This window comes from Sorex araneus, chromosome 1, assembly GCF_027595985.1.
Source record: "Sorex araneus isolate mSorAra2 chromosome 1, mSorAra2.pri, whole genome shotgun sequence".
Taxonomy (NCBI): Eukaryota; Metazoa; Chordata; class Mammalia; order Eulipotyphla; family Soricidae; genus Sorex; species Sorex araneus.
The window spans coordinates 23,407,253-23,435,251 of NC_073302.1; the positions used below are offsets into that span (position 1 = coordinate 23,407,253).

The 27,999-nt window shown below is 43.9% G+C and overlaps 1 protein-coding gene and 1 non-coding gene across 2 annotated transcripts; both read left to right on the forward strand.

Annotated features, from left to right (window-relative positions):
* The first annotated feature begins 168 nt into the window (after positions 1-168).
* Positions 169-27,390, forward strand: PTGR1 (prostaglandin reductase 1). Its single transcript, XM_012935719.2, has 9 exons — positions 169-292; positions 4,169-4,214; positions 5,836-5,892; positions 8,006-8,173; positions 11,653-11,770; positions 15,358-15,513; positions 17,804-17,912; positions 20,785-20,903; positions 26,360-27,390. Exons 1-9 carry the CDS (start codon positions 187-189, stop codon positions 26,468-26,470), a joined length of 990 nt encoding a protein of 329 aa, XP_012791173.2. The 5' UTR covers positions 169-186; the 3' UTR covers positions 26,471-27,390.
* LOC129400948 (small nucleolar RNA SNORA9) lies at positions 18,772-18,903 on the forward strand. The gene has a single exon (XR_008627994.1). It is a non-coding gene; the product is annotated as a small nucleolar RNA SNORA9 (small nucleolar RNA).
* Positions 27,391-27,999: the final 609 nt, after the last annotated feature.

A 27,999-nucleotide genomic window follows, 5' to 3' on the forward strand; every position in this document is an offset into this window, starting at 1 on the left:
TCTGGGGTGCTCAGCATCGTCACGGAAATGCCGTGAACACTAAATAAATGCGATAGGTGTTAGATGATAATACCGAAAAGTAGTGCATGAGTTGACCCCGCTGCCTAACCTCCCCGCAGTACCCTTCTAGCAGCCATAAAAACCCTTACTAGCAGCCGCTCCGTGCTGTGTTCTAGGAACTCCAGGATGGTTCGTGCTAAGAGTTGGACCCTGAAGAAGCACTTCGAAGGCAGCCCTACCAATAGTAACTTTGAATTGAAGACGGTTGAACTCCCACCCTTAAAAGATGGAGGTGAGTCCTACTCCTAAGGTTTGAGTCAGAGGAGACTGTTTCAATGTCATTCTGGCCTCGTAATAAGTGATCCCCTAAGTGCAGTGACTTCAAACAATAATTGTCTGTTAGTTCACAATTGTGGGTTGCTGATCTCAGCTGGCTCTTCTTTTTTTTTTTTTTTGTCACAGTCAGCGATACATAGGGGTTAACTCCTGGCTCTGCACTCAGGAATAACTCCTGGCGGTGCTGGGGGCGGGGGGAACCATGTGGGATGCTGGGAATCGAACCCGGGTCGGCCGCATGCAAGGTAAATGCCCTACCCACTGTGCTATTGCTCCAGCCCCTCAGCTGGCTCTTCTGGGCTCTAGTGGGCTTCATGGTTCCATTAGAATGGCCTCATTGACGCTGAGGTTAGCAAGCTCTCCAATGAGGTGCATGCCTCAGTTTTCCTAGGTGCCTTCTGTCAACTAAGTTTGAGTCCAATTTTTTTTCTCCCCACAGTGGTTTCAAAATGCTGGAGTTGGCAATTCCCAAAGTGCAGGCACTTTCCATTACTCTCCTTGTACCATGTTTGCTAAGATGCTGTGGGGTTAAAGCAAGTCCTGCAGCCAACTCCAGATTCAGAGGAAATAGACTTCCTTTGGAGGGGGAGCACATCTGCTGGTGTTGGGAACTCCCCCTGGTACAATGCTCAGAGGCTACCCCTGACCTTGCAGATGGGACCATTGGGTGCCAGCACCAAACCTGGAACTTGTGTATGCAGAGCGTGTCCCTTTGAGCCATGCCTCCGACCCTGGGAAATAGACTTCTTAATGGGAGGAGAGTCAAAGGCTCCAGCACACAGAGATGAGAGGAATCTGTGAGCATTGACAAACGCCACAGGACTTTTCATGGTTCTCTGTGTGAAGTCTTGACATCATAGTAGAGGGTCCCTCTGATTTTCTTTCTTTTCTTTTCTTTTCTTTTTTTTTTCTTTTTGGGTCACATCCAGTGATGCTCAGGGGTTACTCCTGGCTCTGCACTCAGGAATTACTCCTGGCAGTGCTCAGGGGACCCTATGGGATACTGGGAATCGAACCTGGGTCAGCCACGTGCAAGGCAAACGCCCTACCCACCAAGCTATGACTCCAGCCCCCCCTCTGATTTTCTTGACCATTGAAACATTCTTCTTCATGATTTCCACTTGACCGTGGAGGAATTCCTGTGCTGGTGAGGCTGAGGTGCCAGCGGGGACTGCACTCCTGGGCAGTGTGTGCAGGGCTCAGATTATTCCTAGGAGCAGGCGGGGAGGGGGGAAACCTTCCATCATTTGCAGAGGATGCTGGCCTGTATGTGGGGGAAAGTAGAGGGACATGGCAAACTGAGGGAGAGCCATCTAAGGAGAGCGATGGTTAGCGCACCCAGTGTGCTTGAAATTCTGCAGAGCGGATGCCATGGGAGGTTTTCAAGTAGGTAAACCTGAATAATGGGCAGGCCATCAAATAGCCTGGCCAAGAGATATCCAGTCCCTTAAGTTGACAGCCAGGACTTACTGGAAAATTCTAGAAAATACATACATGAGGGTTACTAAAAAAAATGTGTTTTTTTTAAATTCTGGTGGGGGCTGGTAATAACACCCTATTTAGTACTATATATATATATGTATATATATATATATATACACACATATATGTGTGTATGTAAACACAAAAAAGGGGGTCACGTGCAGGGCTCTATCTCTCCCCTGCCACCCACGTTCCATAGTCTCAAGCCACTTCCCCCCCTCCAGGGAGGTTGATGGCGATGAGGAGGTGAAGGAAGGAAGGAACGAGGGCCAGGGTGGTTGGTCTCACTTGCAGTTTATTCCATTCCCATCTCCATTCTCCTCTGATTCTCCTCCTGCTTCTTCCTCCCCCATGCTACTTCATTCTCCTTCTCCTCTGGATCTGGATCTCGATCTGGCTTCTCCGGATCTGGCACTGGGACTCCCAGCCCCCTCTTACAGCCTAGATAAATCCCTCAAACATGAGGTTTACACATAGGTGTGGTCACAGTCAATAGGGTTAAAGTTCTTTCCCTCAGGGGATGCTTCTCCTAGGACAGATTCTCTTTCAGCAGGATGACCCACCCCAGGGCGGAATCCCATGGGTGTGTTTCTCCTTTCCTTGTCCATCCAACATATAAGCATTCATAATATTAATCATTTTGTATGGACATAGTAAGAGATACATTCAGCTTATAGAATTGCTCTCCTGGGGTCTTCTCGATCTCAGACTACAGTGCTCAGGCCAGATTAATCTTTCCTATCCTTAGCAGGGTCCTAGTCTCGTTGTTGCTTTTGGATCATGACAGCATTTGTCCATGATCAAGCCCTTAAGAATCGTGGCGCTTTGGCCTGGCCCATATCGATGCCAGAGCAGCTCACAGCTTGTCCTGGGTCCTTTCAGTCCCTCGTTGGGACTCTGCTTCTGGGGTGCTAGGAACTAAGGGCAACTGAGGCTTAAGTTGAGAAAGCAGATACCTGGGAATGGATAATATTTGAAGCTAATTAAATCCCAAGTTATAAAGCATAATATTGATTGTCTTCCTTTGTACATACAAAAAGGACATTGCTTTAAACTATTCAAAAGACATAAAGAGGAGAGAGACAATATTTCACTCATACATAAAAAATTATAGATTTCTGATGAATCTGACCTTACAAGTTAACAGAGTCTGATTAGGGGGGAAAGGTGAGAGACCGGTTGGGGAAGAAAGCATGGAGAGGAGTTTACAGATAAACGCAGTGGAATGGAAGTGCCTCGGGAGCATTGTGATAAATCTAAGCTTCCTGTGGCAAGGGGAACAGGACATACCAATGTTGTCTTAAAATGTTTAGAGATTATTACCAGATAAACCTAAACTTTGTGGCAAGGGAGAAAGGACAAACCAATGATATCGTGCATATATACACAGTGATTACAGATGTGGCCCCTGAGGCCTACTTCACCTAAATGTAAACCAAATAAAAGCAATGATCATTGAGATCATTATATGAAGCACTCTTATAAAGCCTAAAGTGTTGAGTCAATAACTGATGGTGATAGTGATGAGTGACTTAGCCAATTATGAGAGTCCCTCTTGTCTCTTCCACAGAAAGCACAGATGAAAAAGGGCAGCCCAGGGGGTGGAGAGATAGTACAGATGGTAGGAGGCTTGCCAGGCATGAGGCTGACCCAGGTTCAATCTCTGACACCTCATATGGTCCCCTGATCCTGGATCAGAGAGCAAAGAGTAAACCCTGAGCATAGCTGGGTGTGGCCCCCCAAAAAAAGAAAAGAAGAAAGAGAGAAAGAAAAAGAGAGAGAGAGAGAGAGAGAGAGAGAGAGAGAAAGGGAAGGAGGAAGGGAGGGAGGAAGGAAGGAGAGCAGGAAGGAAGAAAGGAAGGAAGGAAGGGCTGGAGGAATAGTACAGCTGATAGAGCATTTGTTTTGCGTGCAGCCAACCTAGGCTCCTTGTGCACTTGTGCACCACCAGGAATAATTCCTGAGTACAGAGCCAGGAGTAACCGCTGAGCACCGCAGAGTGTGCTCAAAAAAAGAAAAAAGTGGAAGGGAGGGAGGAAGGGAGGAAGGAAGAAAGGAAGGAAGAAAAGAAAGAAAGAAAGAAAGAAAGAAAGAAAGAAAGAAAGAAAGAAAGAAAGAAAGAAAGAAAGAAAGAAAGAAAGAAAGAAAGAAAGAAAGAAAGAAAGAAGGGAGGGAGGGAGGGAGGGAGGGAAGGAAGGAAGGAAGGAAGGAAGGAAGGAAGGAAGGAAGGAAGGAAGGAAGGAAGGAAGGAAGGAAGGAAGAGAGAGAAAGAAAAAGAGCAGCCATGAAGCAGGAAGATTGTCGACTGGCCTTGCGTGTCTGATTGTCTGTGCAATGCTTTGTTTTGTAGAGGTGCTGCTGGAAGCCTTGTTTCTCACTGTGGATCCTTACATGAGGTATTATTTCCTCCAAAAGTTTTGTGTATTTTGATGTAGTGAATCTTTTAAAATAGCCATTCCTTTTAGAACTCTGTCATCTGCCCAGCCCCCCTCTTCCCAAAACCCATTGCTCTACCTCTGAGCTACACTCCCAGCTCAAAGTCTTTCATCTTTTGCAGGCCAACAACTGAGGAACTTGAGGAGAGATTAGTTTTGCCCACTTATTTTACTACAATCTCCTATTTGTATGCTTTTTATTTATTTGTTTGTTTGGGGGCCACGACTGACAGTTTTCAGGGGCCATATTAGTGCTCAGGGACAAAGCCCAGCAATGCATGGGGGATCGTGCAGTTCCTGGGAAGAAACCAGGGCTACCCCGTGCAAAGCATTTGCTCTAGGCCTTTAGGCTATTTCTTTGGCCTGATCTCCTATTTTGTTGTTGTTGCTGTTGTTTAGTTGTTTATTTTGGGGCTTTCTATAGCATGTTCAGGCCTTACTTCTGGCTCTGTGCTCAGGGATCATTCCTGGTGGCACTTGGGGAATCATATGCAGTGCCAGCAATCAAACCCAGTTCAGTCACGTGCTAGGCAAGAATCATACTTGCTATACTGTGTCTCTGGCCCCATATCTCCTATTCTTTTGCTTTATTAATTTTTTTAATCAAATTACCATATGACGTACAGTTACAAAGTTGTTCATGACTCGGTTTCAGTCATACAGTTTCCATCACCCATCCCTTCACCAGGTACATTTCCCAATGTCCTCAGTTTCCCTCCTGCTCCCTCCTGCTTCCCCTGAGCCTGCCTCTATGGCAAGGCACTTTTCTTCTCTCTCTCCCTCTCTCTCTCTCTCTCTCTCTCTCTCTCTCTCTCTCTCTCTCTCTCTCTCTCTCTCTCTCTCTCCTCTCTCTCTCTCTCTCTCACACACACACACACACACACACACACCACACACACTCATATACACGCTCTCATTCTTCTTTTATTTACAATGCACAATTTATTTCTCATTGCTCACCAGAATTATTTCCAGAAAAATAAATGAACAACAAAGGCAAAATTTAATTTTTCCATTTACAACTAACAGTCAGGATAGAGGAAGATGCCAAGATTAAAACTTTATAATTTTGCATGTCATTTTCTTATATTCTTTGAATTTTGCTTAACCCAAGACAAACCCAAATGTCTATATTCAGTAAAAACCCTAAGAGGAGAAACTAAAAGCCTTCCCTAGCCACTAATTCCTCAGACATTTAATTTAGGTAAAGAAATATAACCTTGTTGTGGGGTGGGGTCACACCTAGCTGAGCTCAGTGCTTGCTCCTGATTCTGCATTCAGGGCTCTCTCTTTGCAAGGCAAGCAACCCACCCACTGTACTATCTCTCCAGCCCCAACCTCCATTCTTATAAAAACTTTTTTTTTTATAATTCACGGGTAGACTTCAATTATAAAGTAAAATATGTTTTGAAATGTTAAATGAAACCCCACTCGGTTTTATTGCCCTCCTATGTCTGGGTTTCATTCCTGCTCATACTTTTCCAATGACTCTTCATTGACTTGAAACTCAAGATCGTTTCCCCCCAACCCCACCCTGACACTCTTATGTATTAAAAACAGATTTGTTTGTTTGTTTTTCCAGAGTGGCATCCAAAAACTTGAAGGAGGGTGACCCGATGATGGGACAGCAAGTGGCCAGGTAGTTAATTTATATTTGTTGGATCATTTGGAAGATGCATCCTCTCTCCCTCCCTTCTCTTGGGCTTGTCTCTGTCCTTTGTCCGTACATTTCTTTTCAGTCTGTACATACTTCACGTGTATCGGATCTCAGGAATAACCTGGGAAAGTCGACCTCCTTCCTCATTAATTGGGATGGAGGGAAGACTGTAAAACTAATTTTTATAATTTCAGTTTTATTTTGCTTTACTGGAGCGATAGCACAGTGGGTAGGGAGTTTGTCTTGTACGCGGCGGATCTAGGTTCAATTCCTTGATCCCTCTTGGAGAGCCCAGCAAGCTACCTAGAGTATCACACCGGCACAGCAGAGCCTGGCACGCTACCTGTGGCATATTCAATATGCAAAAAACAGTAAAAACAAGTCTCACAATGGAGATGTCACTGGTGCCTGCTCGAGCAAATCGATGAACAACGAGACTACAGTGTTACAGTGCTACTTACTCTTCATGACCCCAAACCTAGATTTGTCCAATTCTTAATTTCCTTTTGTTAGTTTTTGTGGGGGAGGGAGAGAGAGAGGCAGAAGCTTACTCCTGCCCTGTGGGGGAACTGGATGGAATAGGGGTCTGTCGTATGCAAGGCACGTGCCTTCACCCCGTGTAATCATACCAAACCAATTCATGATTATGGTAAAAATTCAAATAAATATAAATTTATATCTTGGATATTGAAAACTCCCTTACCACCTGAACCTTAGAGATGACTGTTGTTAATGTATTCTTAGCATAATATTATTCAGCACACATACTAATACTTAGTGGGATTAAATATCCTTCAGCAAATTGCTTTTTCTTACTAAATTATTACCGATGTCTTTTATTGACAGTATGTAAATATACTACTTGCCTTTTCAGGGATGCAAGTCATTTTATTGTTACCTGCTATTCAATTAATCTATTCCTGATTTAAAAAAAAACACTGTTTTTACTATAGTTATTTAGAAAGCAAGTATGCATCTGTATGCCTGTGTATTACTTGCTTATTAGGAAAATATTGATTGATAGTAAATTCCCAAAAGTATAAATTCTAGATCAAAGGAGATGTACATTTTTCATTTGAAAAGGTGAGGAGAAATGTTCTTCAGAAACTTTGTTTGAATGATCACTGCCAGTAATTGTATATTAAAGAAATTATTCTCTTTAGAACATGCCTATTAACTACCAGTGGCAACTTGAGAAGAATGTTAGTACATCACACCTAGTTTAATTTGCATTTCTTCCATTATTAGTGGTGCTGACATTCTTTCGTAAACTATTTCTTCTCTATCTGTTTGTTATTTTCCCTTTCTTTTAAGTCTTTTACTCTTTCATATTGATTTGTAAAAGCTTCTTGTATGTTTGGGATATTATATTTATAAATATTCAGTCTTTTATCGTTTGCTTTTTTCTGTGTCCATCATATAAAATTTGTATGTCAAAAAATTAATACTTGGAGTTGTGGTTACTGATTTATTTCATGATTAGAAGGCAGTCTTCCATACAAAGTAGCACTGTAACAAGCACTGTTGTCCTGTTGTTTATTGATTTGCTTAAGCGGGCACCAGTAACGTCTCCACTGTGAGACTTGTTGTTACCGTTTTTGGCATATCGAATATGCCACGGGGAGCTTGCCAGGCTCTGCTGTGCAGGTGGGATACTCTCGATAGCTTGATGGGCTCTCTGAGAGGGGTGGAGGAATCGAGACCAGGTCGGCTGCGTGCAAGGCAAACGCCCTACCCGCTGTGCAGTCACTCCAGACCTGGGTGTGGCCAAAAAATAAAGAACCAAAAAAAGAGGTTGATTCTGAGGAAGAGAGGAAGCTGAGGTGCTGTCAGAGACATCAGCCTCTTCTCTCTGATCGAGAGAGGAGTGGGGTTGGATGGGAACCCACCCCCAACAGTTGGGAGCTCGCCTCCTACTTCCCCTGTTTTTCTCAAGGAGAAACTGCTGGCTTAGAATTCAGATGAAAGATGTAGGTAAGATATTCAGCAATGGAATAGCGGTCTCAGTGCCTTTTTTATGCACACTGACACACAGCATACCAACTCCTTTGAAAGCGAAAACGTTTGCCATGTCTTCATGTGTTTTATCCTTCAGAGTCCTGGAAAGCAAGAACTCCACCTTTCCAACTGGCACTACTGTTGTGGCTTTTTCCGGCTGGACAAGTCACTCCATTTCTGATGGGAAAAATCTGAGAAAAGTGCCCGCACACTGGCCAGACAAGTTGCCACTCTCGCTGACCCTGGGCACAGTGGGCATGACAGGGTGAGTTTCGGGAGTGGGTTTTATGTGTTCCAATGCCTGACACTCTTTGTTTTCCAAACGGTTTATCCAGAACTTGGTCAAACAAGAAGAGACCTGTGATATCATAGGCTCAGTGGCTGATGAGAAAAGATGGTAGGACAAAGAGGAGAAGAAAGTGGAGCTAGAGTTAGCTGTGGGAATGAAGGAAAGAGAAGGAAAGACAGGTCTGAGACCCTCAGGTAGGGTGAATGTGACAGTGAAAAGCCACAGAGGGTTGGGGGAGGTCATGGTGGACACGATCCTTTTAGGTGGCTGACAAGTGGTGACACAGGGTAGCCAGCAGCTGCTTCTGTCCCTGGGAGTGCTGGTATAGTTATAAAAGCCCCCAGTAGGGATTCTAATCCCCTCCCCTTGTGTCTACACTCTCCCGGTCCCAGCTGCACTTTGATCTGCCCAAGGAACTGCATCAAAGGAATCTCGTCAACCTTGTGTTCATTTTAACAACACCCGCCCCCCTCATTGTTGTAGATGTTGTTGCAATGACCAGGGTTGCACACACACCTGGCTATGTCGTGCAAACAGTTCGCACATGGGTTGTGAGGCTGGAAAGTCGCACTCCTAGTTGTGATGCTCCATCACCTTTTGGTTGTAACACCTGCTGGGGTTGGGTGTGGTGCTCACACACATGTTTTATAAGGTTGCTCTCCCTGGCCATGATATTGCACATCTCTTTAGTTGCGATGTTTGCTGGGGGTCGCACCCCTGTGTTATGTGGTGAAGCTTGGGCTGCCGGGATCCCCACCAGCAGAGCTGCCAGGGTCATGCCTGGTACGTGTGGGGACTGAAAGTGTGACCTTGTGCTTGCAACACTGACATTTTAAGCCATTGAGCTATTCCCTAGAGCTCCCATAACTAGAAGGTCATGCCTGGAAAGGCAAAGTTAACTCAATGCTTTTTTTTTTTTAACCCTTTCTTTTTCTTTCTCCGTTATGTGGTTTCCCCCCTCCCTCCCTTCCTTCCATATTCTCATGCTTCCTTCTCTCCTTGCATTTTTCTTCCCATCCCAAACTCCTTTTACCCTTTGAGGAATTTTTTTTTTCTTTTTGGGTCACACCGGGTGATGCTCAAGGTTTACTCCTGGCTCTGCACTCAGGAATTACTCCTGGCGGTGCTCGGGGGACCATATGGGATGCTGGGAATCGAACTTGGGTTGGCTGCATGCAAGGAAACCGTCTTACCTGCTGTGCTATCGCTTCAGCCCCTACCCTTTGAAGAATTCTAAAGAATTAAGTGGGAGGCTAGAGAGAAAAGCAGGTAAAGTGTTTGGCTTGCACACGGCCAACATGGGTTTAATCCCTGGATCCACATGTGGTCTCCTGAGTACTGCCAGGAGTGTTGCCTGAGTGCAGAGCCAGGAGTATGCCTTGAACACTGGTGAGTGTTCCACCCCCCCCAAATGGGACCCTTCTACAGGTGCTCTGAAGTCTTTTTTCTGATTTGCTGTTATGGAGTCTCTCTAGGTAAGCAGAGATATAACTTTGTCACCGACTCATCCCCAGGAACCCTTATATACCTGGGTTTCATTTCTATTCATACTTTTTCAATGTCTTTCATTGACTTGACACTCAAGGTAGTTTTTCCCTGATTCTCAGCCAAACTGGCTAATGAGTCAATGCAAGAATCACCATTGGGGTTCCCAGGCCTCCAAAGCCCTGCTTGAGGGCATTCTCCCATGTCCCCAAAAACAGTAGAAGGAGACAACTTGGACCTTGCTCAGCATAGTCCCCCACCAGTCTCTTGCTCACAGTTACTTTCCCCCGTAGAATCCCTTCCACATCCTCTTCTAAACTGATGCTCCATCGTGGTATTGTGGCTCTCCTCCCCATCAACACTGTCTGATCTGTGTTCTTGTTCTTTACCAGCTGTTCTCCCCTGACTGGTTAACATCAGTAGCTCACTTGGGGTAAGGTGGGAATATTCCAGAAGTTCTTCCATAGCACTTAGGAGCCAGGGAAAACCCAGTGGGTTGCTCTCTGACCCTCTCATGCTAGGAACCACATACCATGGCTTTGGTCACATGACGTCTTCCCTCCGGAAACACTCAGCACCTACACAGGAAGGAGGCCAAGTTCTTTATTTGTGGATCTCTAAAGTTAAGGAGGGGGCTGGAGTGATAGCACAGTGGGTAGGGCATTTGCCTTGCACGCTGCTGACCTCAGTTCGATTCCCAGCATCCCATATGGTCCCTGAGCACCGCCAGAGCCAGGAGTAAGTCCTCTGCATTGCCAGGTATGACCCAAAAAGCAAAAATAAATAAATAAGTAAATAAATAAATAAAGTTAAGGAGACTGATTTTCTTTTTTAAAAAAATTTTTATTAGAGAATCACTGTGATGTACAGTTACAAACTTATGAACTTTTGTGTTTGCATTTCACTCATACAGTGATCGTTTACCCATCCCTCCTCCGGTGTCCATTCTCCTCCACCAATGATTCCAGTATCCCTCTCACCACCCCCACCCCATCCCCCACCACCCCACCCCACCTCTGCAGCAGGGCATTCCCTTTTGTTCTCTCTCCTTTGGGGTGTTGTAGCATGCAATAGTAGTACTGAGTGGCCTTCATGTTCAGTCTATAGTCTACTTTCAGTTCGCATCTTCCAACCCGAATGGGTCCTCCCAACATCCTCTACCTGGTGTTCCCTTCTCTATCTGAGCTGCCTTTTCCCCCAGCATGTGAGGTCAGTTTCCAAGCTGTGGGACAGAACTCCTGGTCGTTATCTCTACTACTCTTGGGTGTTAGTCTCCCACTATGTTATTTTATATTCCACAGATGAGTATGGACTGATCTTTTATGCCTGAGACTTGGTCTAGAAATTGGCAGGGTATAGCTTTATTTATTTATTTATTTAGGCTTTTGTGGCCACACCTGGTGATGCCCAGGGGTTACTCCTGGCTCTGCACTCAGGAATTACTCCTGGTGGTGCTGGGGGACCATATGGGATGCCAGCAATTGAATCTGGGTCTGCTGCATGCGAGGCGAATGCCCTACTACTGCTTTGGCCCCAGGGTACAGCTTTCTTTACAGCCAACTCTCAACAATTTCCTCTGTTTCCCCACCCCCATCATCTTTGTTCCTGTGTGGGGATAGAATAAAGGGCGGAATCAGATAGTGACTAATAATATTCATTTCATATTTCACTTTTTTTTTCCTTTGGAGGGTTGGGGGAGCACGTTGGTGGTGTTTGTGAGCTACTTCTGGCTCAGTACATATGGGTCACTCCCAGCAGTACTTGGGGACCATGCAGTGCCAGGATCAAACCTGGGATTCTGGCATGCAAAGCATGTGATCCAGCTTGAACAATCTCCCTGGCCCTGTTTCCTTGCTTCCCATTTTATTTCCTGGGCCCCTGGCACTGGGGCGCTGGGATGGCCTTTAGATTATATGTGAATGGGCTCTCAGGGAAAGGCTCTCCACATGTCCCTAATCTTCTGCCTTCAGCCTCACAGCTTACTTTGGCCTCCTTGACATATGTGGTGCCAAGAGTGGACAGACGGTGTTGGTGAATGCGGCTGCGGGAGCAGTGGGCTCCGTTGTGGGACAAATAGCAAAACTCAAGGTAAGTGTCACCCTCCACGCAAACCACTCAATTGTACTCTATAACCTATGGTAGTGACCCAAATGCTTTCTTTTTTTTTTTTTCTTTTTGGGTCACACCCAGGGATGCTCAGGGGTTACTCCTGGCTCATGCACTCAGGAATCACTCCTGGCAGTGCTCAGGGGACCATATGGGATGCTGGGAATCAAACCCGGGTCGGACGCGTGCAAGGCAAATGCCCTACCCGCTGTGCTATGGCTCCAGCCCCCCAAGTGCTTTCTTACTGAGAAATCTCTCTCCTCCTTCTTGATGATTCTTGATAATAGGAAGATGGAGTCAAGATCAACCAACCAAGAGTCCTTGTCCTCAGGGTCCCACGACAGTCAGTGCAGAGCAGTGGGTCTGTGGCTGGAGAACTAACTTGTGGGTGCTCCTCAGAGCATGGAAGACTTTGATTCTGACTTGAACAAGTGTTTGTGTTTGAGATATCTGGTCCCCTGCTGGGGGTACATGACAGCAGTCCACTGAGACGCAATCAGGTCATATCCCACAGTGGCACTATTCCAAGGAGGTCTGGCGTGGCTCATGCTTTCCCAGAGGTTAGGACGTAGGAGTAGGACGTAGTCCCTAGAGAAGAAGTTGTGTAGAATACAAAGAAATACAGGGGTACAGCTCATAGTCTGTGATCTGGGCTGGTCTCCAATGCTAATGAGAGTTTAGAATATGAATAAGCATTAGAGGTGCCTTAAAGGTTGCAGGAAGAATTTAAGTAATTACATAATAGAAGTGGATGTTGATTGGTTTTGTTTGGGGGGCCACATTTGGGAGTGCTCAGGGGATGCTCCTGGCTCAGTGCCTGGAGGGTCATTTGCAGCAGAGTACCCTGTGGTGGTGCCAGGGATCAAACCTGGGGTTCCTGCAGGCAAAACCTGCACTCCAACATTTTGAGACATACTCTTGGCCCCTCCAGGACTGGAGCGATAGTACAGCAGGTAGGGCGTTTGCCTTGCACGCGGCTGACCTGGGTTCAATTCCTCCATCCCTCTCGGAGAGCCTGGCAAGCTACCGAGAGTATCCCGCCCGCATGGCAGAGCCTGGCAAGCTACCTGTGGCATATTGGATATGCCAAAAACAGTAACAACAAGTCTCACAATGGAGACGTTACTGTTGCCCGCTCGAGCAAATCGATGAACAACGGGGTGACAGTGCTACAGTGCTACTCTTGGCCCCTAGATATTGAATTTAATCAAATATTATATCAGGATCAGTAACAACAAGTCTCACAATGGAGACGTTACTAGTGCCTGCTCAAGCAAATCAATGAACAACGAGATGACAGTGCTACCATATCAGGATGCATCGAGTTAACTTTTTGGTGACTGAATTACTTTGATTTCCTAATGTTTAACCATTCTAGCCTTCGTGGAATAAGCTTTTTTGACCTGTGGTGTACTTCCATGTATACCTTGGAATTTAATAATATTTTATCTATATATTTGTTTATTTTTCAAAAAGAAAAATTAATAAAATTTTAGTTTCTTGACCAGAAAGGTACTCAGCAATACTCAGGGGTTACTCCTGTCTCTGCACTCATGAATTACTCCTGGCAGTGCTTGGAGGACCACATAGGATGCCATAGATTGAACCCGGTTGGCCGAGGGCAAGGCAAATGCCCTACCTGCTGTCCTATCGCTCCAGCTCCTAATAATTTTTTTTTTCTTTTTGGGTCACACCTGGCGATGCACAGGGGTTACTCCTGGCTCTACACAATGGCGGTGCTCGGGGGACCATATAGGGTGCTGGGAATCGGGTCAGCCGCGTGCAAGGCAAATGCCCTACCCGCTGTGCTATCACTCCAGTTCCCGCCCCCCCACCAATAATATTTTAAACAGGATTTATGTATCCCATGATTTTTTATTTGGTTGAAGGATCACACCTGATAGTGACACAGTGACACCCGTGCTCAGGGATTGTCCTGGAGATGCTCGGGGAATAAAGGTACTGGAGATTAGTACCTTCTGTGCACAAGGCAGATCTTCTAGCCCTTGAGTCAGCTCCCTGTGATGAGAGGACTTGACTTAAAAACTTCTGAACTTTCAAGGTTTTAGTTTTGGGTTATACTAAACTTAGAAAATGAATAAGTAATGTTTCCAATTCTCAAGTTCAAATAAAATTATAAGTTAATAAAACTGCTAATAAACAACTGTTAATAAAACTGTTGCTGCAGCAATGTCCAGGTCACACGTTTGGGTAAGGAGTGCTGGATGTCAAACACTTCATTACGGTGCCAGGGGTCACACTTGGCGATGTGGAGCTTGGCTGTGTATCAAAGTCATGGCCTCACATAGGCAGACTGGGTGCCCTACCACTGGGCCACATCTCATAGCCACAGAACTGTAAAGGAATTTTGTTTCAAACATTTTAGAGGATTAAGGCCGGAGCAATAGTGCAGTATTGCTGTACAAGTTTTTGGTTTGCCTGAGGCCAACCCAAATTCGATCCCTGGAACCCCAAATGGTCCCTTGAGTACCCCTGAGCCATCCTTGAGCACAGAATCAGAAGTAAGCCTTATTAGGAGGTTCTTTGAATAATTCAGAGGAGAATCATCATGCCTGAACAGTGGAGAGATTAGAGTTTGAGGTAGTTTTTAAAGATCTGGGCCTTAGGAGAAAGACAGGGGCTATAGTTAATAGTTGAGGGAGCCATCTATATGAAAGACACAGAGGTTTCCTAAGAATAAATGAGATACTCCTATGAGACAATACAGACAGGTTAGAAGTGAAAAGGATGGAGGATGGATTTTTTATAAGACAGATTTTCTTTGACAAAATGGAAGATGTGATTCAACGGTAGAATGCCTGCCTCACTATCTAAGGCCAGGCTTCTGTTCCTTGACACACCACACACACACACACACACTCACACACACACACAATGTGGCAGTCATTGTACAAGTGCATATAGAAACACAAAGGTCTTTCTTTTTCCCTAGTGAAAGTAAACTGTGGCTTTTTTCTTTTTCTTTTTAAATTTGCTTTTTTGGTCACACCCGGCAATGATCAGAGGTTACTCCTGCCTCATGCACTCAGGAATTTCTCCTGGCGGTGCTCGGGGGATCGTATGGGATGCTGGGAATCGAACCCGGGTTAGCCTCGTGCAAGGCAAATGCCCTACCCACTGTGCTATTGCTCCAGCCCTGTAAACAGTGACTTTTATTTGGTCTACATGATACCTATAGATCTAAAAACTTTCTGAAAAGTTACTTTCTATGTATCAATATTGGAAGTACTTCAGTTCCTATGGTCAGGCAACAAACATCTATCTAATCAATGCTTTGGTCCAAATCAAAGAATAAAGTGGTAGTTATCAGGTGGCCTAAGATAGGAAAATCTCAGAACAGAAATTTTGAACCAAAATAAATGTGTCAAGAGGTAGCAGGCAAGTCAGTGCACAAGAAACTGAGTTAACTGGCCAGGTTGTTAAGTCAGGTTGGCTTACAGGCTGTGAACCAAACAAACATAGTAGGGACCTGCTGGGTAGTCAGAAGCAAAATAACATTATGAGTGGTTGGTGGTTTATAACTGGTTTCCGTTTCTCTTCCCACTTAGGGTTGCAAGGTCGTTGGAGCAGCAGGATCTGATGAAAAGGTTGCCTATCTTAAAAAGCTTGGATTTGATGTTGCCTTTAACTATAAGACAGTAGGATCTTTGGAAGAAACTTTGAAAAAGGCCTCGCCTGATGGTTATGATTGTTATTTTGACAATGTAAGTACAATTTGGACATAATATTTGATTTTCTAACAAAATGGGATAATAGAAGGGCATATATGTCCCCAGTTTTCATTTAAAACTCATAATATGCCTTTTTAATTGAGTTATAATGTACCAGTTCAAGAATAGCAACCCATGGTTTTTAGAATACTCTCAGAATGATTTAATGATCTCACAGTAAATTTTTGAACAGTGTTTTCCAACCAGGGGGTCAGGTGACTCCTTGTGGGCCTCAAGATATCTCAGGGAGGCCACAAGAGAAAATAGCTTAAGGGGGCAGGGAGAGAAGCTCATCACAAGACTGTGGACCCATCTATAGTGCGAAGGGGTGCACAGGAAGGAAAAGGGAGGGAAAGGAGTCAGAAAAAAGTTGGTAAATGCTATTTTAGAACATTTTTGTCCCTGCCCACACCCCATCCCCCCAAATATATATACTTATTTACTATATTCACTAGCAGTCATCCCCATTTCCCCCCAAATGATCTTTGGTCACTAATTTCTTACACTTAGCTCATTTTCACGATTCATCCAAGCATAGCATAGTTCAGTCCTTCGTTCTTTCTTATGGCCAAATAATATTCCCGTATAGAGTAATGCTTTATTTTATTTACCCATTCATTAGTTGATGAACATTTGAGTCACTTTAGCTTTTTTGGGGGGATGGATATTTTGTCTAATGTTGCAATGAACATTCATGGACCGGGTTTCATGTGGATATATGTTTTCATTTCTCTTGGGTAATGAAAAGTAGATTGGTGGGACATATGGGACTCTATGCTTAATTTTTTAAGAAACTGTCCACCTATTTTGCAAGCTTGGGTAGATAACAAATGTGGAATCCATTAATAATGATGATCAACTATGTATGGTTTGCAAATGCTCCTTTTCCACAGTGGCTTTTTATTTTCTCAATAGTACCCTTTGAAACACTAAAGTTTACATTTTGATGGAGTGCAATTTATTTCTTTATTTTTGTCACCTGGAATTTTGGTGTCACAGCTAAACCTTTGCCTTATCCAAGGTCACAAAGATTTTGGGGTTTTTTTGGCTTTTTGAAACACACTGGCAATGCTCAGGGGTTACTCTTGTTTCTGCACTCAGGAATTACTCCTGGCCGTGCTTGGGGGACCGACCCTATGGATTCAATGCCAGGGATTGAACCTGGGATGGCCACGTACAAAGTGAATGCCCTCCCCACTGTCCTGTCGCTTCAGCCCCAAGTCACAAAGATTTATGCCAATATTTTCTTCTAGGAGTTGCAACATTTTAGTTCTTACATTTAGGTCTATTATGTGTTTCAAGTTTATTCTTATGCCTTGTAAAAGGGAGGAATCCTATTTCATTCTTTCTGGGGAGAGTGGAGGGTGATTCTTGGCCAACCAGGGTGGCAGTTCAGTGTTAGGGCCTGAGGACATGATGTGACTCAGAACCCTGGGGTGCCAGTGACCACCCAAACCATCCCAGCACTGCTCAGGGTTCTTCAGAGTTACATTCAGTGCTGGGCAGGCCCACATGGGATTCTGGGGACTGAAGCTAAGTCAAACAGGACTTGTGTGCTTCCCAATCCCAGTACTATATTTCTGGCACCTCCAGTTTAATTCTTATCCATGAATATTCCATTGTTTTCTACCTTTTATTCAAAAAGACTACATTTCCCCCATCAAATTATTTTGATTGTTGAAAATGAATTGACTATAAAGTAAAAATTTCTTTCTTTGTTTTTTTTTTCTTTTTGGGTCACACCCAGCGATGCTCAGGGCTGACTCCTGGCTCTGCACTCAGGAATCACTCCTGGTGGTGCTCAGGGGACCATATGGGATGCTGGGAATCGAACCTGGGTCGGCTGCATGCAAGGCAAACGCCCTACCTGCTGTACTATTGCTCCAGCCCCTAAAAATTTCTTTTTTGAACTCTCAGTTTAGTCCTGTTGATTTATAATTCTGTTCTTATGCTGTCTTGATTAATGTAACTTTGTAACATGTTATAAAATCAGGAAATGTGGGTTCTCCAATTCTGGTTTGTTACTTGCCTTTTGGATATTTTAACACATACTTTTAGATCTGGCATAGAAAATTCTGAACTGAGAACCCCAAAATATAATAAATGGAAAAACCTACTCCCTATTCTCTTTTTCCAGCTTCAGTTTCCTTCAGGAGTCTGCTAAGTCAGTCGGTTTCATAGCTGCTGACATGAGTTTTATTGAAATGGGAACTGGGATTTAATGATTCTCCTGACTCTCCTAGTGTGATTAATTTAAGGTTTGTTTGGTTTCTGTCCTGTCTAGGTAGGTGGAGAGTTTTCAAATGTTGTCATTCCCCAGATGAAGGAATTTGGAAGAATTGCTATATGCGGGGCCATCTCTACATATAATCTCACCAGTCAGCTTCCTCCAGGTAAAGAATTCACACGTGATTACATTTGTGAGAATTTTGAACAAAAGGAAAATCCATAGATAAGGTTGGTATAGGTCAGTGACAATGATGATGACGACAACAAAGGAGGAGGATGAAGAGGAAGAGGAAGAGAAGGAGGAAGGGTAAGGAGGAGGAAAGACCGAGGATACGGCTCAAAGTGGTGGTTGTGGGTTCAATATCCAGCACCATTGAGCACTACCAGGAGTAGCACTGGTGTCCCCACTGCTGACAGCTGTCTGGAGCCCTCCAAGTACCGCTGGGTGTGAACCCTACAAGAACAGTTTAGGAAGATTTCCAGATATTCTTTTTTTTTAAATTTTATTGAGACATCCTGATTCACAAAGTTGTTCATAATACAGCTGTTTTAGATACTCAATGTTCCGACACCAATCCCGCCATCAGAAGGTCAAGAATGTGACCTTCCCTCCACCATCGTCCCCACCTATCCCCAAGCCTGCCCCCTAGGCAGGCACACAGTTGTTTAGTTTTTATTGCTTGTTACAATATGTGCTAAAAAAATATTCTTGTATTAATAATTCCCTTTGTCATGGGGGTTGTTGTGTAGATGTATGGGATTGCACACGCATGTTGGCTCTCTGAGGTTGCACATGCATGCTGCCTCTCTGAGTCTGCACAGGCATGCTTCCTCTCTGAGGTTGCACACGCATGCTGCCTCTCTGAGTCTGCACAGGCATGCTGACTCTCTGAGTCTGCACAGGCATGCTGACTCTCTGAAGTTGCACACGCATGCTGACTCTCTGAGGTTACACAGGTACTAGCTCCCTGCGGTCAGATATTCTTGATGAAAACATTTATTTTAAAAAAATATGTAATTTGGCTGCAAGCCTCCAGCGTGCTGGGGTCTGGAGTGACCCTGTGCATTCCTACAGTGCTTGCAAGAACATTATGAAACGGTTTGAGGCCTTGCCCTGCTCCATCCAGAGCAAGGTTATAGAAATTTCAGACATGAAAAAAAAATATGTATATATATATATATATATAAAATTTGGGGGGCTGGAGTGATAGTACAGCTTGTAGGGCGTTTGCCTTGCACATGGCCGACCTGGGTTCGATCCCCAGAATTCCATATAGTTCCCTGAGCACCGCCAGGAGTAATTCCTGAGTGCAGAGCCAGGAATAACCCCTGTGCATCGTTGGGTGTGACCCAAAGAGAAAAAAAAATATATGTTTGTATATATTAAATCAATTAATAATAGATTTTGTTAAAAAATAACAAAAACTGAAAACGTAAAAAATCTTATAGTTATTAAAAGTTTTAGATTTTGGTGGGAGGTTTTGAGCCATTCTCAATGGTACTCGGGTCTTATTCAAGTTTCTGTGCTCAGGGCTCACTCCTGGTGGTGCTCACTGAACCATATGTGATGCTGATGATCAAACCAGGGTCTGCTGCTTGCAAGGCGAGTGCCTAAACCCTTATACTATCTCTGCAATTCTTTTTTTTTTTTTTTTTTTTTTTTTGCTTTTTGGGTCACACCCAGCAATGCTCAGGGGTTACTCCTGGCTCTGCACTCAGGAATTACTCCTGACAGTGCTTGGGGGACCATATGGGATGCCGGGGATCGAACCCGGGTCGGCCGCGTGCAAGGCAAACACCCTACCCACTGTGCTATCGCTCCAGCCCCTATCTCTGCAATTCTAAAACTTTTAGGCTTTTACTCATTTTTCTGCAAAGCTATAAGAAAGACAACTACATTTGATTTAGAAACATTTTGATACAGCTCACAGACTATTAGGAATCTTATGGATATTGTGGGAAGTGTAGAGATGGGTAGAGAGTGACCGGATGTGGGTAAAGAGAAGAGTAGGCTGTCATCTCCTACGTGCACTTGTAGGTACAGCTTTCTAGAGCTGCAGGACACTCTGGCCTGAACAAACAGACATTTTCACTGTATCCTGCAGGCTCTCCATCCTCCGCTGCTGTATCTTGTGCTGAGACACCCCCTCCCACCTCTCTTTCCTGATTGGTCCATGAACTATGTTCATGATATCTCAGTCTTCTCAGAGATGTTGTAGAGGTCTCTGATTTGACAGACAGGGCGACAAATAGTTATGAGAAGAAGAGACCTTTGAAATCTATTCTCAGCAGACTAAACAGAAAGACAGGCCTCTGAACACTCCAGCCAGAGCCCTCTTCTGCTGATGCTGAATTATAGATTCATTTGTGGTCCCCAAAAGGAGACAAACAAAAAGGAATCTTCTAGATTATTGCTAGGCTCAAGGTACTAACCTTTAGTGAATTGGTTATTTACTAAAATGAGCTTGATATGGATTAGTGGCAGGGCACATGGAGGCCCTAGGTTATATCCTCATCAGTGCAAATAAATAAATGGGCTTGACTCATCAGAACGAAATCTTATAATCCTACTAGTTAGAAGACCACAACTGCAGTGAGACAGGTGGGTAAGAACGGAAGAAGCTGAGGAGAGTCAACTTAATAGATTTTCTCTTGGGTCGTGAAAATCTAGGGCACTGTCTTCTCTCAGAAGAAAATCCCAAGTTCATTTGGCAATTTTATTACTAGAGAAATTCCCCCTGTTTTCCACCTAAGTTATAGAGAGTAATCTCACATTTGGATTGTTAATCATATTTGCAAAGTTCTCTTTGCCGTGTAATGAGACGCAGTCACAGGTTCTGGAATCAGGATGCAGCCCCCTGTGGGGTCCTCCTATGGGAATGCAAGCTGACTTGTGAGCGAGGCTGAGGATCAGAGCACATGACACAAGGTGGAAGGAGCAGCCGGGGAAGACCAGTGATGGGATTTGGACTGCTTATGTTTGCAGCACAACCTGCCCCTGCAGCCTTCGGCCCAAATGTGCCCTTCTCTTCACAGGCCCACCCCCAGAGGTCATTATCTATCGGCAGCTCCGCATGGAAGGGTTCATCGTCTCTCGCTGGCAAGGAGAGGTCCGCGAGAAGGCTCTGCAAGACCTGCTGACGTGGGTCTCGGAGGTAAGGCGCTCCAGAACTGCTCCCTTCGACCACACATGAGCTCCTGTTCCCTTTGCTGCTGCCGATTCCTTTTCACTGCAGATGAAGGCCCTCCCTTGCTGGTCTCCTTTGCAAAACAAAATACCCAGAAGTGATGTCTGCTAGACTCGCTGGCCTGTGGTTCCTTTGCCTTTTTCTTTTTTTCTTTTCATTTATTTCTTTTTTAATTGGATCACCATGAGATACAGTTACAAAGCTTTCATGTTTGAGTTTCTGTCATACAATGATCGAACACCCATCCCTCTACCATTGCAGTTTCTACCACCAATGTTCCCAGTATCCCTCTCCCCCTCCATCCCCTCCCCCTGCCTCTATGGCAGATAATTTCCCCATACTCTCTACCTCTGGGCCTTATGCTTTGCAATAAAGATACTGAGAGGCTATCACGTTTGGTCCTTTATCTACTTTCAGCACACATCTCCCATTCTGACCGATCCCTCCAACCATCATTGACTTCGTGATCCCTTCTCTATCCCAGCTGCCTTCTCCCCTAGCTCATGAGGCAGGTTTCCAACTATGGAGCAATATTCCTGGGCCTTGTCTCTACTGTCCTTGGATGTCAGTCTCATATTATGTTATTTTACATTCTACAGATGAGTGCAGTCATTCTATGTCTGTCCCTCTCTTTCTGACTCATTTCACTTAGCGATACTGTCCATGACCATCCACTTATAAGCAAATTTCATGACTACATGACTAACAGCTGCATAGTATTCCATTATGTACCAAAGTTTCTTTAACCAGTTGTCTGTTCTCGGGCACTTGAGTTGTTTCCAGATTCTGGCTATTGTGAACAGTGCTGCAAGGAACATACAGATGCAGATGTCATTTCTACTGTGCTTTTTTGCACCCTCAGGATATATTCCTAGAAGTGGTATTGCTGGGTCATATGGAAGCTCAATTTCTAGTTTTTTAAGGAATGTCCTTATTGTTTTCCAAAAAGGCCAGACCAGTCAGCATTCCCAACAACAACGAAAGAGTCCCTTTTTCCCCACATCTGCACCAGCACTGGTTGTTCTTGTTCTTTTTGATGTGTGCCAGTCTCTGTGGTGTGAGATGATATCTCATTATTGTTTTGATTTGCCTTTCCTTGATGATTAGTGATGTAGAGCATTTTTTCATGTGCCTTTTGGTCATTTGATTGTGTGTTTTGTTTTGTTTTTAGGAAGCTTCTGTTTATTTTTTCTCCCCATTTTATGATGTGGTTGGAGGTTATTTTCTTGTAGAATTCTACTCGTGTCTTGTATTTCCTGGATATTAACCTCTTATCAGATGTGTATTGGGTAAATATTCTTTCCTATTCCATGTGATCTCTCTCTATTTTGGTCACTGTTTTTTTTTTGAGGTACAGAAGCTTCTTAGTTTAATGTAGTCCTATTTGTTTACGTTTGTTTCCACTTGCTTGATCAGTGGTACTTCATCGTTAAAGATGCCTTTAGTTTCAATGTCATATGGTCCCCCGAGCACCGCCAGGAGTAATTCCTAAGTGCAAAGCCAGGAGTACCCCCTGTGCATAGCCAGGTGTGACCCAAAAAAAGCAAATATATACAATATATATATAATAAATATAACACTTACACAATAAATTTGAAAAATATGTCTAGCTTGAATGTTGCAGTAGGCTTTATTTAGTCTCCCACCTGTGTGCTCCCACAGATCGTCCCCCAAGCAACTATGAGTGCTTTTTTTCTTTTCCTTTTTGGGTCATACCCAGCAACGCAGCAACTCAGCAATGGGGTTACTCCTGGCTTTGCACTCAGGAATTACTCCTGGCAGTGCTTGGGGGACCATATGGGATGCTGGGATTTGAACCGAGGTCGGCCACATGCAAGGCAAATGCCCTACCCGCTGTACTATTGCTCCAGTCCCTGTGAGTGCTTTTAAAGCAGAAACTCACCCATGTTATTCTTCTGTACAGAATGTCCCATTTCAGGGCCAGAGAGATAGTGTGAGTTCCATCCTTGGCACCCCTATGCCCTCCTCTGCAAGGAGTGATCCCTGAGCACAGAGCCAAGAGTAAGATCTGAGCAACTCAGGGTATGGCCCCAACCCCCACCCCAACACACACACACACATACACACACACACACACATTTCCATTTCACTTGGAATAAACCAAAGTTTATCATAACCTACAGAACTGCCCACCCACTTCCTTACCTCCAGAATTTCACTCCCTGCTCACTCTGCCGATTCACTCCCCTTACCTTGTCATCCCTTCGTTGCTGCTTGCTTAAGTCTTTTGCGTGGTGCAACTTTTTCCAATGACCCTATTTTAAATTGCAATCCTCCTGTATTTTTCATCCTCCTTCTCTTACTTCCATTTGTGTTATCTTATCTTGCATACCACAGCGCATTGTCCACTTCCCTCCATGTGCATGTCACCTCCAGCAAGAGTCATTTAATTGTCATGAAATATCAATGGTCTGATATTTCCCAGCACCCAGAGGAGTATCTAAATAAATGTAGGCACTAGATAAGTACTGTTTGGTGTTTTGGTTTTGTTTCTCTGTTTTGTTGGACCACACTCAGGAGTAGGCAGGAGCTACTGACTCTTGGTGTAACTCTTTATTTATTTATTTATTTATTTATTTATTGGTTTTTGGGTCACACTTGGCGATGCACAGGGGTCACTCCTGGCTCATGCACTCAGGAATTACTCCTGGAGGTGCTCAGGGGACCATATGGGATGCTGGGAATAAAACTCGGGTAGGCCGTGTGCAAAGCAAACGCCCTACTGCTCCAGCCCCTCTTGGTGTAACTCTTGGTGGTATTCATGGGACCATATTTGGTGCTGGGGAGCAAACCAGGGTGAGCCGCATGTAAGACAAGTGCCTTGCTCCCTGTTCTAGTTCTCTGACCCATAGATTAATTTTGCTAATTAAATGCATATTAGAGAAGGCATGTGTTTGTGTCACGGCTTTTCTAGGTTCTAGATTAGAAAGAGCCTCTACAGCCAAAGCTGTTGGATCCAAAGGGAGAAGTCAGATCCTTTACCCTGATCACGTCCCATCTTTCTCCAAGTGGAGTGTTTGCAAATAGACATCTGACGAATCAAGGGGCACTGTTTTAACTTCAGAGGGGAGAAGTGGTGTCCCACTGCCTAAATCCTGCATGTAGGATCATTCCCTAACTCAAATAAATAGAGTGACTTGGGGCAGAGCAGATAGGGCACATGATTTGCAACAGCTGATCCAGGTTCCATCCCCGGTACCCCATATGGATTCCTCAGCCCCTCCAGGAGAGATCCCTGAGTGCAGATCCAGGAGTAAGCCCTGAGCACCGCTGGGTAAGGTCCAAAACAAAAATAAATAGGATAATTTTAGATTCATATAAAAATTACAAAGATAGTATAGCGATTTTCTATACCTCTTGATTGTATATTCTAATTTCCCCAATTGTATATTAATATTCAGTCTCTACTTTTAAAAAAAAAAAAACTTTTTTTTTCAAACTTTTTTTTTGTTGTTGTTGCTTTTTGGGTCACACCCAGCAATGCACAGGGGTTACCTCCTGGCTTTGCACTCAGGAATTACTCCTGGCAGTGCTCAGGGGACCATATGGGACGCTGGGAATCAAACCTGGGTCGGCCGCGTGCAAGGCAAACGCTGTGCTATTGCTCCAGCCCCTCAGTCTCTACTTTTAACCTTTAAACTGAGAATAGCTTTAAATCCTTTCTAGTTTTTTGTACCTCTTCAAGATCAAAAATTAACTGGTGATCTCTAGTCAAAAGTTTATCTTTAGTTTTATTTTAAGAGGTGCTCAGGGTCAGACTCATGGTCCCACACACATATGCTTTTCCTCTGTCCCACACCCCTGGCCTACTCAATAAGTTATTTGCTTTGTTTGATTTGTTTTGGTTTGGGGGCCACACCTGGTAGTGCTCTGACGTTACTCCTCGCTCTGCTCTTAGGAATCACTCTTGGCAAGTCAGGGGGGACCATATAGGATGCCAGGGATTACTCTGGCTTCACCTAGTCAAGAACTCAAACCCAAGCTTCCTTACTTAACAAATGAATGAAATCATGCAAGTAGTCCCTCCATGAAACTAGAAAGTGTCATCAGCCATCACCAGAATTACATTAGGAAATAAATAGTATCAAGGAACTCAGCTCCACATAAGACCTCTTTCGGGGGGCTGTGCTCAAGGCTTCCTTCTGGCACAATGCTCAGGTGTCATTCCTGGCAGTGCTTGGGGAACATAAGAGGAGCCGGAATCATCTCTTCGGCCCCATAAGCCTACTTTTAATAAAACCTAAAGATGTCAGTGAGGGCCTGGAGATGGCTCGAAGAGCTGGAGTGTATGCTTTGCATGGGGGAGGCCCATCTTGAAGCCCACATGGTCCTCTGAACACCACCAGGAGCACCAAGCCAGGAGTAGTCCCCAAACGTCACCTTCCCACTGCATTTCATCAGACTGTAAAAGTAACGAGAAATTAAAAATCCTTCTTGAATAAACCGTTCCCTCCACCATTTTAAACGAATGTCAAACATGTGCCGAAAAAATTTTGGCTTGAAAAAAAGGTAAATTCTTTTTTTTTTAATTTAGTAGTTTATTTTTAATTAGTGAGTCAACGTGAGGGTACAGTTACAGATTTATACATTTTTGTGCTCATGTTTCTCCCTTACAAAGTTTGATAACCCATCCCTTCACCAGTGCCCATTCTCTACCAAAAGTAAACCCAACATCCCTCTCCCCCCTCCCCAGTCCTGTCTCCCCCCACCCCACACTGCCACTATGGCAGGGTATTCCCTTTTGTTCTCTCAAGAAAGGTAAATTCTAAGACCACCATATCATTTAAATGACCAAACCTCACCAGGAGTCAAACAGGTCATGATGCTACATCATTAGGCAACTGGAAAGATGGAAGCAGACAGTACCTTGGAAGGTCACCTGTTCCTCTATCCCTGTCACCTCTCCTGAGCTCATGACATCCTTCAACTTCCTTGGTATAATATGCTTAGAAATGACTCCGTCACCTTCTTACATTGTGTTGCTCCAATTTTTTATACTGTGAGCTGATGACTGTTAGCAAAATTTTTTCTGTGATTCCTTTTTTATTGAGGTACTGTGATTTATAATACAGTAAGTGATAGTTTCATACATAGTTCCGGCCGCTTCTACCAGTGTCCCAGGGGTCCCTCCCACCCAGGTAAGTTCATTTTTGAACAGCAATTCTTTAGTTCTGTTGCCTCTGGTCATCTGTTAGCAAATTCTTTTTATGTGTACTGTTTAATCTCATCCATAGACTCTGCGTGTGGAGTGTAGCCCCAGAATGACTTAAAAGCGGGGCTGGAAGCCTTCTTTATACTTCCACATTTCCCAAAATGTACAAATGTGTTGCCAGGAGAATAAAAGTAGATAAAACCATTTAAAAATATGGAACTAATCTGTTATACTTGTTGTTTTTATACAGGGTAAAATCCAGTACCATGAATATGTCACTGAAGGATTTGAAAACATGCCAACTGCATTCATGGGAATGCTGAAGGGAGATAATACAGGGAAAACCATTGTGAAAGTATGAGAAAATAATACTTGAGATCTAGAGAGCATTTGAGATCTTTTGTTTTTCTTTTTAACTTTTTTGAAAAATGTCTACTGTTTCATTATGTAAGAAATAGTCATTGTAATCAAATTGATATTCCAATAAAATGTTTATTTTAAAATGTTTATTTTGAAACATGTGGTGATCAGATCAAATGGAAATTTAGTTGCATGCAAGACAAGCATATGACCTCTTAACCCTCAAACAATCTCTCTGGCCCCAATAAAATATATTTAAATGGTCTGTAATTAGCAAGGGAGAATAAAAATTTCATAGTAAACAATCGTAAGGCATTATCTCAGTGCCCACTTAGAACTCCCTGCGGGTTATAGTAGGAAATAACGGGGCTTTAGAATCCGAATTTTACTGCCACGGTAAAACTGGACTTCTGTCATTTTTGTCATTAAAAATAAATTAAGTTTGACAGATTCAGCTTTCCATGGCATGGGGAGGGGGTGTGGAGGGCTGGGGAAACCCTGAGACAGTGGTAGAGGGTGTGAGTTTCGAATGTTTTCTGCATGAAACCCTTACATTAACAGTATTGTTGATCACAAAGAAGGGAAAGAGGAAATAATAAAAGCAGCATTGCGCCAAGAATGATACTTGGAGATGATATTTTGAAATGATACTTTAAAAGACAGACATTATCTGTCTTTTAAAGTTCAAAGGCAAAAGGAAGTGAATGTCCAATTAACCTTCTGGGAGGCCCCCCAGTTAGCCTGCTTCTCTTGTGGACTCAAGCTTTCAACCCTGGACTGGGAGGTGGCAATACTGATCCAGTTTAAACTTTGGACTTTCCCTGTCCCTTGGGGAAAAAAATTTGACTGTGTGTGGGAAGAATGAAAAGACATGGGGATTGGAAGGAAAGTAACAACAAGTCTCACAATGGAGACGTTACTGGTGCCTGCTCGAGCAAATAGATGAACAACGGGACAACAGTGCTACAGTGCTCTGCAGTTAGATTAGCCAAAATTAGCCACAAAATTGTGGCTGATTTCTGGCCTATGGGAGAGAATGGAAGTGAGTTCTAAGCCGGAACTTCCCCAACTTTCAGGTTTATGGTATCTTTATTATCACAATCATTTTCTCCACAGTGCTCCAAGGCTGAAAGAAATGATCTAACAGATCAGTTTACTAATTGTAATTGACAGGTCCTATCAATTACAATAGTCACTGTCCTGGTTACTAGTATTCTTTATATTACTGTATTTCTTTAAAATTTTAACCCCCTGAGAATCCCTGTGAGTTCCCCCAAGTGTCCTGAAATATTTGCACCCAGCTGGCACCCATCTCTGTAGACTATTTCTAGGTCAGTACTTAAGTAATCTAATATGCATTGTGAAATGCCCCAGAATTCTTGATTTCCCTGCCTCAAGGACCACGAAGGCCATCTGGAACAGACAGCACAACTACAAAATGCTGAAAAAACCCTAAATGTTGGAAGATATTGTGGAAAATAGACTTCTGAGTTAAGACTCTTTGATTTGTCAGGCTCTCTGGTAGTGCTC

Bases quoted from the DNA above. Each gene is read 5' to 3' on its own strand.
- PTGR1 (XM_012935719.2), top strand. From the start codon at position 187: ATGGTTCGTGCTAAGAGTTGGACCCTGAAGAAGCACTTCGAAGGCAGC. The intron at 8,174-11,652 runs GTGAGTTTCGGG...TTCTGCCTTCAG, and splicing joins GGCACAGTGGGCATGACAGG to CCTCACAGCTTACTTTGGCC. The intron at 20,904-26,359 runs GTAAGGCGCTCC...GTTTTTATACAG, and splicing joins TGCTGACGTGGGTCTCGGAG to GGTAAAATCCAGTACCATGA.